At 41.8% G+C, this 14001-nt stretch overlaps 1 protein-coding gene across 1 annotated transcript in view; it reads left to right on the top strand.

Annotated features, from left to right (window-relative positions):
- LOC118360171 (copine-9-like) overlaps positions 1 to 14001 on the top strand; it is a 108703-nt gene that overhangs the window by 70253 nt on the left and 24449 nt on the right. The window contains exons 8-15 of the mRNA XM_035739398.2: positions 10164 to 10267; positions 10477 to 10581; positions 10949 to 10990; positions 11080 to 11155; positions 12033 to 12086; positions 12203 to 12264; positions 12549 to 12595; positions 12763 to 12944. Of these exons, the coding sequence (XP_035595291.1) occupies positions 10164 to 10267; positions 10477 to 10581; positions 10949 to 10990; positions 11080 to 11155; positions 12033 to 12086; positions 12203 to 12264; positions 12549 to 12595; positions 12763 to 12944 (672 nt within the window). The remainder of the gene's footprint in view (positions 1 to 10163; positions 10268 to 10476; positions 10582 to 10948; positions 10991 to 11079; positions 11156 to 12032; positions 12087 to 12202; positions 12265 to 12548; positions 12596 to 12762; positions 12945 to 14001) is intronic.

Raw genomic sequence — 14001 nt, 5'->3', positions numbered from 1 at the left:
AAAGGCCTTCATTTCCAAAAACTATTTGTGACCAACCGGTTGGATTGGGTCTCTTTTAGCAAAATTTGAAAGTATGTTTTTTACATTGGATAAAAGTAAAGACTGGTAAAATGTAATATCATACACAACAGTTGAGGAACAATGGGAAAGTCATTCTACTTTGAATGTTGATAAACTTGTAACCCCACTTTTGAGAAAATGGACCTTGAATGTTTTGGTACACCTACTGGAGAGCTCTTCTTTGTATACACTCATTCAGGATCATTCACACCCTCTTAAGCCTTAGCCCCACCCATCTCTTTAAGGATTCAACTGTGAGGCCACGTCTATCGACAGGTCTGTATACAGTTCTGGTAGTGACATCATGTACATTCTAGTGTTGTCTGACATCAAACTTGTCGTTGTCGTTATGAAAAAGTATAAACACAAAAACGACAGGCTGCATCAGCAGCCTGTGGTCCAAAATAGCATAACTGGTGTTTTTCAAAACCAATAAACCCATCCGTTTAAAAATGTATTTAGTGTATGTCAATCTAGCAAACCAGGCAACTAAAAGCAACTTTCTAAACAATGTTTTGGTTAGTTAGCTGGCTAGCCAGTTCAAATAATGATCATATCATATAGCTGACAACATCTTAAATGTAGCTCATTTGTATTTATTATTACACAAAAACAATATTCACAACAAGATCATTATTTACAAGATAATGGCAAGCTAATTACAGAAAATAGCTTACAGTTGTGAGTCTGACAAAATAAAAGCAGGTCATTCTACCAGTGAATTTTAGAACTTGGACACTGTCTCATTGGCCTAACGTTATATCCTAAGTTGACTTTGGTGCAGGTCATGTTGTTCACATTGCTGTCTCTGGTAAATGCACACTATATCAAATAAAATCAAAGTGTATTGGTCACATGCACAGGATATAGAAGGTGTAAACGGTTCAGTGAAATGGTTACTTGCATAATGGTGTCTTTTGTTTTGAAATGTAGCTAGCTAGCTAAACAATGAACCATAAACCCAACTCATAACATTACTACCCTGCATGAATATGCTGGTAGCTAAAGCTAACAAACTAGCTAGGTTCAATTTTAGCTACCTAGCTAACATTAGGCTATAACTAGCAATGCAAATGGCTCTGAGATGTGAATAATATTACTACACAGATCATTCACGTAACGTTAGCTAGCGAGCCAGCCAGCTAATGTTAGCTAGCTAGCTAACAGTATTGGGTTTATAAGCGCAAATATCGACTCTGCCACTTGAGCATGCTTTTGCGGCACAGTCGATAGCGCGCTGGACTTCGGGCTAGAAGGTTGAGGGTTCGAGACCTGCTCCCTGCCTGTTTCATTACATTGGTGTCAAAAGTGATCAGACCTTGCATCCACGACAGTGCGTGTGCTTAGCTGGTGAGCGCGATCCTGTAAGACGTAGAGTCGCAAGCTAGCATGTATAAATGTATAACATCTGAAAATGTAGCTTGTTAGACTCTCTTACCCGTACGTATACATGAATGAACACTTCTCCCTCTCTGTCATGGATGCCATGGTTGCCCTTAGTTTAGATATAATCTCAGAGACTGGTGTTTTATACAACATGTTCTCTTTTCAACTCCCTCCAAATTATTTTCAAATAAACGACTGAATTTTCTCCATCTCCTTAGATATCATACTCTGTTTCCACCGAGCATTACAATGATTTCAAAACTCGGTCCTCCAGAAAGTGGAGAGCATTAGCAACACTTATGCAGTTCTTCATGATATCTTTCAATATAGCCACGTTGGAGTCAGGTGTGATTTCCAAAAAAGATGGCAGCATTTTAGCGAGCTCCAAATGACCACATGTAAATATTGAAACTCTACGATATACACTTCATATACTGACTTGAAGTACAGTATAATATAAAGATAATTTACATTTTGAAACATCTTGCTAAAGTGTCAATACACGCTGAAAACTTATTCGTGCCTAACACCCAGTATTCAAGGCCACATTGACTAGCAAATAAACAGGAAGTCCTCCCGAAACCCCCACCAAGACATGGATAAACACATAACCCCAGAGAAATCGGTAAATCAGAAGGATTTATTTGAGCAAATGGGAAAGATGAATACGACTTTGTTGGGTGTTGCATCCGAAGTCGCCATGATGAAAACAACTACCGAGCTAAAGGAAAACGTTGATGCGATACAGGAGAGGATGGATGGGGCAGAGTAGCAGTGTGTGCCTGATGTTCTTCTCGTGTAGTTGTTTCCTCGCCGTTGCAAACTTCTTCCTCTTCATTGCCAGTTCCTGGAAAGGGCCGGGAAAAAAGACAGCCGGCGGCCTTCCCACGGAAAGCCTCCCTTTTCTTTCCCTGCTTTAAGTACCTTGTCGCGGGCTGTAGATTGTAGGAATCGTTAAACTGCGATGGGTTCAATTTCAAATTCATGCCTGCGATGATTTTCTGCACACACACAAGATTAGTCCACAGTCTCACTCCCCTCTTTCAGATGAACTAATTTCCCCGTATTTCTCCTACTTCTGCTCTCAAGTTCTTCGACACGATTCCACAACATATCCAGCTTTTTCTCGGCGACCCTGCTCTATACTTGGAAGGGAAAGAAAATGATTTTCAAGGACGACATGGAGGCAGAAAGTGTATTGCGAGAGCAAGGTGTTTAGCCTAGATACAGAAAACGAGACAAGGTCAAGTACAAGTTGAATTGTAGGCTGTTTACAATACAAATGAAGGTAGCCTATTTGTTTGAGGGACTCTGTGGAGTGTTGCTAATTTAGCCTTTCATGCACCTCATGGACCACCTCACTGACCAAAAGGGCTCCCGAGTAGCGCAGCAGTCTAAGGCACTGCATCTCAGTGCTAGAGGCATCACAACAGACCCTGGTTTGATCCCGGGGTATATCACAACCGGCTGTGATCTGGAGTCCCATATGACGGCGCACAATTGGCCCAGCGTCGTCTGGGTTTGACTGGGGTAGGCCATCATTGTAATATAGGAATTTGCCTAGTTAAATAAAAAAACATGTTTAGTTGAGACTGCAGGTTATCTCCTGCAGCATCAAAGACAGTTCTGTGATGATTGATTAATCGAGAAGCCCGTTATTTTGCTTTGTTTTATTTGGGGATTGGTTTTCCATGTTTATTTACAGTGTTTTTTTTCTACAGCAGGAGCATATATTGTGCAATTTTATATAATGATGTTTAGAGTTGTAACGTGTTAAAAGGGGCACTTCATGCTAACAGGCTATAACATCTCAGAGCAAATATGGATACTTGGAAAATACTGTAAATGGTTGTGGTAACCAAGTGAAGAGAAAAAAGATTTTGACATATTTATAATCAAAACGGGCAGATATTATGTTCATACAGGAATCACATTTAACAGATAGAGGCACTGAAATTTGGAGGAGGTTGCAGAAGTTTATCATAGCTCATTTAATTCCTAACTAAATTGGGTGATTATTCTGATAAGGAAAATTCTTCATTTTGAAGCAACACTCTGATGAGTCTGACAGGCTTATCTGCATTGAGGCTCTTATAAATGGGATTAAGGTAGTGTTATGCAATATATATGCTCCCAACAAGGAGGAACCACATTTTTTTTATGAGGTCAATGTTATACTGGGAAATATGGAGGGGCTGATCATCCTTCCTGGAGACATCAACCAAGTGATGGACAATGTGATTGATAGAAGTAAATGTACAGGTAACTCCATGCCAAAAGATAGACTTGCAATACATATGCTAGCAGAAGATATGGTCCTTACAGACATATGGAGATTAGTCCATCCTAATGATAGAGAATATACTTTTTTTTTCTCCCACTGTCATAAGACACACTCCAGAATAGATGTATTCTTGGTATCTAATTTCATGTTTAATAATGTGATTGATTGCAAGATTGGGTCCATCTCCCTCACAGATCATGCTATAGTGGAGTTACATGTTGCTATAAACTCTGAAAATGTACGGAAGGGTAGATTTAGACTCAACACCATTGCAAGATTAGATATTTAGCCAATCACTAGCACATGATCTTAGATCCTTTTTTGAGATCAACGTAGGCTCACCTGAAAGGGTTTCCACAGTATGGGAAACCTCTAAATCATATTAGAGGGAAATGAATAGCATATGCGTCCAAAAAGATGAGGTATGGGGCTGAAGCAGCAAAAAGATTAGAAACAGAGAAATGTGTATTGGAAAGGGATTTGGCAATACATTGCACAGATAGCACGTTTCAAACTGCCTGCAAACTGAAATGTCAGTTGCACAAAATGTATAACAAAAGGAGAGAATATGCACTGTTTAGGCTTTAGAACCAGTTTTTTTGAGGAAGGTGAGAAGACAGGCCGGCTACTAGCAAGACAACTAAAAATGCAGAACACTTCTAACGTAATCCCAGCATTTAAGAAGGGCAATAAGATGGTGACCTCATCCAAAAAGAGAAACAATGTTTCAATGTTTTCTGAATATTTATATACAGTACAGTCCTGTTCAGCAAGCCCCATAGATATGGATACTTTTCTATCTGGTATAGAATTACCTAGATTATCAGATAGCAAAGTAGAGGACCTAGACTGTACTATAAAAGAACAGCCACCATTTTATTTTTGAAAGCAGGGAAGTCACCTGGTCTGGATGGCCTTCTTAATGTGGATTGTAAAGATTCTTACTAAGACCCTTGCAATACGCTTAGAGAAGGCACTACCTAAGATCATACATAGTGACCAAGTAGGATTTATTATGAACAGGTAGGCTCTTACACCTCATGTGGTTAAACCACTCAAATATAGTTCCTACCGCTGCTGTCTCCTTAGCTGCTGAGAAGGCATTTGATAGGGTAGAGTGGGCTTTTCTTTTGTAAAGGGATAAGGGTCCTTTATTTAAATCCTAAAGCAACAGTTCTTACAAATGAAATTACAGTATGTGTCCTTTTTTAAAAGTCTTTCTAGAGGCACAAGGTTTTGGGTTGCTTTCTTTCCCCTCTCCTGTTTACCATAGTTATAGAGCCTCTTGTGACAATGATAAGTACAGATACAGAAATTGGGGGTGTCCATGGAGGAGGAAAAAAAACACAGGCTGCTTATGTATGCAGACGATATTCTACTGCTGGGTCTCTTACTTGTATTGAATCATATTCTAGTTTGTCAAGCTACAAAATGAATTGGGATAAGTCGAAAGCAATGTCAATTAATGCCATATGTTACTCTGGAAATGTTACCCCATTTAGCGTCAAATGGGTTCCTACTGGGATGAAGGATTTGGGTTCTAAATTCAAATTTGGAGGAAGTGATGGGACTAAATGTTGAGCCACTGCTAGTCAAGATTAAGACCAATGTAGAAAAATGGGAAGAGAGAAAGAAAGATCAACGTGATTAAAATGGTTGTGGTCCCAGAATTGAATTATATCTCTGCAATGTTACCTATGAATATTCCAGACAGTTTTTTAAAAACCAAATGACATACTAACTAAACAAATTCTTTTTTTTGTGGGACATAGTGTGCTTCTCCATTTTGTGCCCATTTGTACCTTTAATACAACTACAGTAGTAGGTGTATGTGTGTTAGTATCTTTAGGTGTGAATATGTGGGTTAATCTGTGTTTCATGTGGGGGAGAGGCAGAGAAGGGAGGCAAAAAAAAGGAAAGTGGGAGCAAATGCGGTTAGAGACCACTGTCCCAGGGCCCTGCATTTCAAGGAGAAGAGCAGCATTTCAAAGGGTTGGGGCTGATTGTGCAGCCAATCATGCCCTTGATTGGCCTAAGAGCCAAAGCAGGAAATCACGGGATAGGAATGTGCTGGAAGGAGTCTGGCACTGCAGCAGAAAAGGTTTTTTAGCCATAGCAGAACCACAGTGATGTCTATGAATTCAATTATACAACGGCTGGGTAGAATCCTGGATGCTGATTGGTTAGAACCGCGTTCCAGCCAGTGTCTATTCCACATCTTACCATCGGCTAAGACTATGAGACGGCGAAATACCTATTTACTCTTCCATCTCCCTGCGCAATCCACTGTCTCATCAGACCAGCCAATTTGTAAGTCACTCGTAAATGTAAACTGTAAAAATGCATCTAGACATGATATCCTTATTCTTTAAGACTAGCATTTGGTTGTCACTAGCATTTGGTTTTCAACAGCAGATATCTGTGTCAACTTTGCTGTCTGTACTGTATCTCCGATATTTGCAACATTGTTTCAATATTGAAATTCGATCTCCAGTGTCCTATAGTAACAGTGGTGAACGATGGCTGTTGGACCTAGTGGGAGAAACAAAATCTTCCAACACGTTGTACCAACAACAACAAAAATGACAGAAACATTGCATCACTTAATGCGTCCAACTGAATCTAACAGGCCTGAGGTTGAGCCACGCTTTGGTCTGCCACTAACAAATAAAATAAAATAAAACTTTATTTGTCACATGCGCCAAATTCAACAAGTGTAGACCTTACCGTGAAATGCTTACTTACAAGCCCTTAACCAACAGTGCAGTTCAAGAAGATATTTAACAAATAAACTAAAGTAAAAAATAATAAAAGTAACACAATAAAATAACAATAACGAGGCTATAATACTTTTTGTGGGACAGGAAAAAACCCAGGATTAATATGAAGAAGGTGTGCTCACCAAGTGATGTAGGAGGATTGGCTTTACCAGATGTTAAATTGTACAATTTACCATTTGAAATGGCTAAATTGGCAAAGCATTGGGGTAAAGGGCATGCTGGCTTGTATTTGATAGTAATAGAATGGGAACTAAGTTATCCTTTCACCCCTGTTGATATTCAGTCACATAGTCTTACAGTGGAGAGGTCAGTTGAAACTACCAAACCCAATTGTCTTACACTTGTATTGAGGTGTGGAGAACAGTACACAACATGTACACAACATTTGGGGAGGCAGGGTAGCGTAGTGGTTAGAGCGTTTGGGCTAGTTCAAACCCCCATTTGAAGGTACAAATCTGAAGGTACAAATCTGTCGTTCTGCCCCTGAACTGGCAGTTAACCCACTGTTCCTAGGCTATAATTTAAAATAAGAATTTGTTCTTAACTGACTTGCCTTGTAAAATAAAATGTGTGGAATTTCACATCTGAACAACGATGTAGCACAATCGTAGGCTACGGATAGGAAAGATGTCTGTGTGTTGCTCAATATGCCTCAGCTAGCCCTTTTGTTCCACCTCCCGCACATGGGGTGACCTCACCTGGTTTAAATGGTGTCTCTAGAGATTAAACCTCTCTCATCGTCACTCAATGCCTAGGTTTACCTCCACTGTACTCACATCCTACCATACCCTTGTTTATACATTATGCCATGAATCTATTCTTCCGCACCCAGAAACCTACTCCTTTTACTCGCTGTTCCAAACGCACTAGACGACCAGTTCTTATAGCCTTTAGCCGTACCCTTATCCTACTCCTCCTCTGTTCCTCTGGCGATGTAGATGTTAATCCGGGCCCTGCAGCGCCTAGCTCCACTCCCATTCCCGAGGCGCTCTCATTTGTTGACTTCTGTAACCGTAAAAGACTTGGTTTCATGCGGAGTCAGGAGAGCAGGACGTCAATATAGACACGTAACACGTAACACCATATGTGAATTGATTGCCCACCATCTATCTTCAGAATTCGTAATGTTAGGTGACTTAAACTGGGACATGCTTAACACCCCGGCCGTCCTACAATCTAAGCCCTCAATCTCACACAAATGATCAATGAACCTACCAGGTACAACCCCAAACACGGGCACCCTCATAGATATTATCCTGACCAACCTGCACTCTAAATACACCTCTACTGTCTTCAACCAAGATCTCAGCAATCACTGCCTCATTGCCTGCATCTGTAATGGGTCTGTGGTCAAACGACCAACCCTCATCACTGTCAAATGCTCCCCAAAACACTTCAGCGAGCAGGCCTTTCTAATCGACCTGGCCCGGGTATCCTGGAAGGATATTGACCTCATTCCGTCAGTAGAGGATGCCTGGTTATTCTTTAAAAGTGCTTTCCTCACCATCTTAAATAAGCATGCCCCATTCAAAAAATGTAGAACCAGGAACAGATGTAGCCCTTGGTTCACTCCAGACCTGACAGCCCTTGACTAGCACCAAAACATCCTGTGGCGTACTGCATTAGCATTGAATAGCCCCCGCAATATGCAACTTTTCGGGGAAGTTGGGACAGTAAAAGCTAGCCTTTTCAAACAGAAATGTGCATCCAAAACGTTCTGGGACACTGTTAAGTCCATGAAGAATAAGAGCACCATCTCCCAACTGCCCACTGCAATAAGGCTAGGAAACACTGTCACCACCAATAAATCCACTATAATTGAGAATTTCAATAAGCATTTTTTATTGGCTGGCCATGCTTTCCACCTGGCTACCCCTACCCCGGTCAACTGCCCTGCACCCCCCACAGCAACTAGCCCAAGCCTCCCCCATTTCTCCTTCATGCAAATCCAGATAGCTGATGTTCTGAAAGAGCTGCAAAATCTTGACCCCTACAAATCAGCTGGGCTAGATAATCTGGACCCTCTCTTTCTAAAATGATCTGCCGCAATTGTTGCAACCCCTATTATAACCTGTTCAACCTCTGTTTCGTATCGTCTGAGATGCCCAAAGATTGGAAAGCTGCCACGGTCGTCCCCCTCTTCAAAGGGGGAGACACTATAGACCCAAACTGTTACAGACCTATATCTATCATACCCTGCATTTCTAAGGTCTTTGAAAGCCAAGTTAACAAACAGATCACCGACCATTTTGAATCCCACCGTACCTTCTCCGCTATGCAATCTGGTCATGGGTGCACCTCAGCCACGCTCAAGGTCCTAAACCATATTATAACCGCCATCGATAAAAGACAATACTGTGCAGCTGTATTCATCGACCTGGCCAAGGCTTTTGACTCTGTCAATCACCACGTTCTTATCAGCAGACTCAACAGCCTTGGTTTCTCACATACCTGGTTCACCAAATACTTCTCAGACAGAGTTCAGTGTGTTAAATCGGAGGGGCCTGTTGTCCGGACCTCTGGCAGACTCTATGAGGGTGCCACAGGGTTCAATTCTCAGGCAGACTCTTTTATTTGTATACATCAATGATGTCACTCTTGCTGCTGGTAATTCTCTGATCCACCTCTACGCAGACGACACCATTCTGTATACTTCTGGCCCTTCTTTGGACACTGTGTTAACTAACCTCCAGACGAGCTTCAATGCCTACAACTCTCCTTCCGTGGCCTCAAACTGCTCTTAAATGCAAGTAAAACTAAATGCATGCTCTTCAACCGATCGCTGCCCGCACCTAACCCATCTAGCATCACTACTCTGGACGGTTCTGACTTAGAATATGTGGACAACTACAAATACCTAGGTGTCTGGTTAGACTGTAAACTCTCCTTCCAGACTCACATTAAGCATCTCCAATCCAAAATTAAATTAAGAATCGGCTTCCTATTTCGCAACAAAGCATCCTTCACTCATGCTGCCAAACATACCCTCGTAAAACTGACTATTCTACCGATTCTCAACTTCGGCAATGTCATTTAAAAAATAGCCTCCAACACTCTACTCAGCAAATTGTATGCAGTCTATCACAGTGCCATCTGTTTTGTCACCAAAGCCCCATATACTTCCCACCACTGCGACCTGTATGCTCTCGTTGGCTGGCCCTCGCTTCATATTCGTCGCCAAACCCACTGGCTCCAGGTCATCTATAAGTCTTTGCTAGGTAAATCCCCACCTTATCTCAGCTCACTGGTCACCATAGCAGCACCCACCCATAGCACCCGCTCCAGCATGTATATTTCACTGGTCACCCCCAAAGCCAATTCCTCCTTTCTCCACTGAAGCTGGAGACTCATATCTCCCTCAATAACTTTAAGCATCAGCTGTCAGAGCAGCTTACAGATAATTGCATCTGTACATAACCCACCTGTAAATATCCCATCCAACTACCTCAACCCCATATTGTTTTTTTTCTTTCTCCTTTGCACCCCAGTATTTTTCTCCTTTGCACCCCAGTATCTCTACTTGCACATTCATCTTCTGCACATCTATCACTCCAGTGTTTATTGCTAAATTGTAACTACTTACCCACTGCGGCCTATTTATTGCCTTACCTCCCTAATCTTACCTCAAGTTATCTGTTGATGTTCCTCTCTAGGACATTGCTACCATGCAGCTGTGTGCCAACAAGCTGGACAAGAAGGACTTTTTTGGGAAGTCTGACCCCTTCCTGGTCTTCTACCGAAGTAACGAAGATGGAACGTGAGTGTACCTGCCGAGGGAACATCCAATGTCTAGTTCCATCTGTGTTTTCGATGTTCTACCACAGTTTGTCATGTACTTGGACTGAGTATCTAGCTCTCAGTATCCCATGTATTTGGGATTCTCTCAATGCTTGTGATATTTCCTAGTTTCACATGTACGTACGTTGTGAGTTCCTCTCTGTAACTTTCTCTACTACTCTGTTCCAGGTTCACTATCTGTCATAAGACGGAGGTGGTTAAGAACACCCTGAACCCTGTTTGGCAGCCCTTCACCATCGCAGTGAGGGCCCTGTGTAACGGGGACTATGACAGGTTAGAGAAAGACACTGTCTGGGGGGAGCCAATGGGGAACCTCTACAGCAGGGTTTCCCAAACTCTGTCCTGGGGCATTCAGAATAATGCCAGCAGTCGGCCGTGGTGTCCCAGGGGCCAGCACTGGTGTTATTGGAATTGACTCAGAGGATTTTACACTATATCTCACATCGATCAATGGCAACGATGCTGACAGAGTCTCTGTGAGTCAGTGTGTACTGTTGACAGGATATTAGCCTACCTCTCTTGGACATGTATCAGCATGACACTTTTTCCTTAGAGTAAGTTGGTCTGTGGTGGTTGTGTCTAAGGTCATGTTGAACAAATTAAATACGTTTCTTGACTTGTTTTTTCGCTTCCCTACTAGAACGGTTAAAGTGGATGTCTATGACTGGGACAGAGATGGAAGGTAATTTTTTGTGCTCTTTTTGATGAACACATGAATGTCTGTAAGGCTTTGTGAATATGTGTCAGACCTTCAGCTATTCTTCCCTTCAGCCATGATTTCATCGGTGAGTTCACCACAAGTTACAGAGATTTCTCGCGTGGACAAAACCAGTTTAATGTCTATGAGGTGAGCCACAAATGTTTGTGTATTTTCAGAAGCATATACACTGAGTATACCAAACATTAGGAACACCTTCCCAATATTGAGTTGCACCCCCCTTTTGCCCTTAAAACAGCCTCAATTCGTCGGGGCATGGACTCTAGAAGGTGTCGAAAGCGTTCCACAGGGATGCTGGCTGATGTTGATTCCAATTGTTCCCAAAGTTGTGTCAAGTTGGATAGATGTCCTTTGGTTGGTAGACCATTCTTGATACACACAGGAAACTGTTGAGAGTACCCCGTTCAAAGGCACTTAATTACAGTGTTTTGTCACGCTCTGAATGGCACACATGCACAATTGTCTCAAAGATTAAAATCCTTCTTTAACCTCTCCTCAACTTTATCTATACCGATTTAAATGGATTTAACAAGTGACATCAATAAGGGATCATAGTTTCACCTGGATTCACCTAGTCAGTCTATCTCATGTTTTGTATACTCAGTGTACATACACTACCTTTCAAAAGTTTGAGGTCACTTAGAAGGAAGTTTTTGAAGGAAAATTACTTTTTTGTCCATTAAAATAACATAACATTTAGCAGAAATACAGTGTAGGCATTGTTAATGTTGTAAATGACTATTGTAGCTGGAAACGGCAGTTATGGAATATCTACATAGGCGTACAGAGGCCCATTATCAGCAACCACCACCGTTCCAATTTCATGTTTTCAATTTTCATTACTATTACCAGGCATATCCTTTCAGTTGTCAAGTTTGTTGTACCTTGAATAGATATGCACATCCACATTATGCACAATATTTACCACAAGCATCTTCAGTTCATATTGCTTTAATAATTTGCAGTAATCGTTTTCTTATCCATTCGTTTATTTTCCACAAACCAGGTTTTAAATGCAAAAAAGAAGGGCAAGAAAAAGAAATACATCAACTCTGGCACGGTAAGTACCTTCCTCAGATCTGCCTGTCAGCTTCACCATTGTATTGATTTATAGGGGTAATTATTGTTATCATACTATCCTTCTCCCCATCCCCCCACCCTCACTACGATCATCAGGTAACACTGCTGTCCTTCAAAGTGGAGTCAGAGTATACGTTTGTGGACTTCATCCGAGGCGGGTGAGTTGAATGTTAATTAGCCCAGTGTTAATTCGGTCCATCGTTATGTGGATAAACAGCTTGAGAACCCCCCAGACTAAAGGTCTTGGACATGGAGCAGTGTGAATGTTATGCAAATAACTCCATCTAACCAGTTAGTCAATTTGGCCCATAGGACCAGGGCCAGAGTAATAGAACTACTCAATAAACTATTGATGAAAGTCCTGGTTCAAGAGGTTTGGTCCTCTCAGACGCCAGTATTCTAATTTGGATCAAGTTGATCTATTTTATGTCCTTCCCACCAGGACACAACTCAACTTCACAGTAGCCATCGACTTCACTGCTTCTAATGGTAAGTCTGGAGCTCAGGGCTGTCATAGGCCATATCAAAAAATACATTTATGCACATATTATATAACACAGTGGAAAAGGTCACGACAGGAATCAGCAGTGAGTGGACATTCATTTATATTCATTTCGGTTGTGTCTCTATGTGTGTTTGTCTGTGCTCTCTGACAGGTAATCCGTCTCAGCCCACTTCCCTCCACTACATGAACCCGTACCAGATGAATGCCTACGCCATGGCACTCAAAGCTGTGGGGGAGATCATCCAGGACTACGACAGTGACAAGCTTTTCCCAGCCTATGGCTTCGGAGCCAAGCTGCCCCCCGACGGAAAGATCTCCCACGCCTTCCCTCTGGTAAGACACACACACACACAAACACTGCTACTAGACACACTCTGATAGATCCAAATCCAGAAGTGCATACACATATTTTGTATCAGATTGGAGTAAGAAACCTCCAGCTATATTTCAGATTCTTTCTCATGGTGTGCTTCTCTATTTTGTGCCCATTTGTACCTTTAATACAACTAAAGTTGTAGGTGTGTTAGTATCCTTAGGTGTGAATATGTGGGTTAATCTGTGTTTCATGTGGGGAGAGGCAGAGAAGGGAGGGAAAAAAAAGGAAAGTGGGAGCAAATGTGGTTAGAGACCACTGTCACAGGGCCCTATTAACTCAAAATCAGCTCCTGCATTTCAAGGAGAAGAGCAGCATTTTAAAGGGTTGGGGCTGATTGTGCAGCCAATCATGCCCTTGATTGGCCTAAGAGCCAAAGCAGGACTCAATCACGGGATAGGAATGTGCTGGAAGGAGTTTGGCATTGCGGCAGAAGAGGCCTTTAGCCATAGCAGAACCACAGTGATGTCTATGAATTAAATTATACAATGGCTGGGTCTAATCCTGGATGCTGATTGGTTAAAACCGTGTTCCAGCCAGTGTCTATTCTACCTCTTACCATCGGCTAAGGCTATGATGGCGAAATACCTATTTACTCTTCCATCTCACTGCGCAATACACTGTCTCATCAGACCAGCAGTGGTGAACGATGGCTGTTGGATCTAGTGGGAGAAACAAAATCTTCCAACACGTTGTACCAACAACAACAAAAATGACAGAAACATTGCATCACTTAATGCGTCCAACTGAATCTAACAGGCCTGAGGTTGAGCCACGCTTTGGTCTGCCACTAACAAATAAAATAAAACTTTATTTGCCACATGCGCCAAATTCAACAACCTTACCGTGAAATGCTTACTTACAATACCTTAATCAACAGTGCAGATGAAGAAAAGTTAAAAACAAAATTTAACAAATAAACTAAAGTAAAAAATAAGAAAAAGTAACACAATAAAATAACAATTACGAGGCTATATACAGGGGGTACCGGTACCGAGTCGATGTGCGGGGGTACAT

This window comes from Oncorhynchus keta, chromosome 27, assembly GCF_023373465.1.
Source record: "Oncorhynchus keta strain PuntledgeMale-10-30-2019 chromosome 27, Oket_V2, whole genome shotgun sequence".
In the NCBI taxonomy this organism is placed as follows: domain Eukaryota; kingdom Metazoa; phylum Chordata; class Actinopteri; order Salmoniformes; family Salmonidae; genus Oncorhynchus; species Oncorhynchus keta.
The sequence above is the reverse complement of the archived record's forward strand: the minus strand, read 5'-3'. Positions and strand labels throughout refer to the sequence as shown.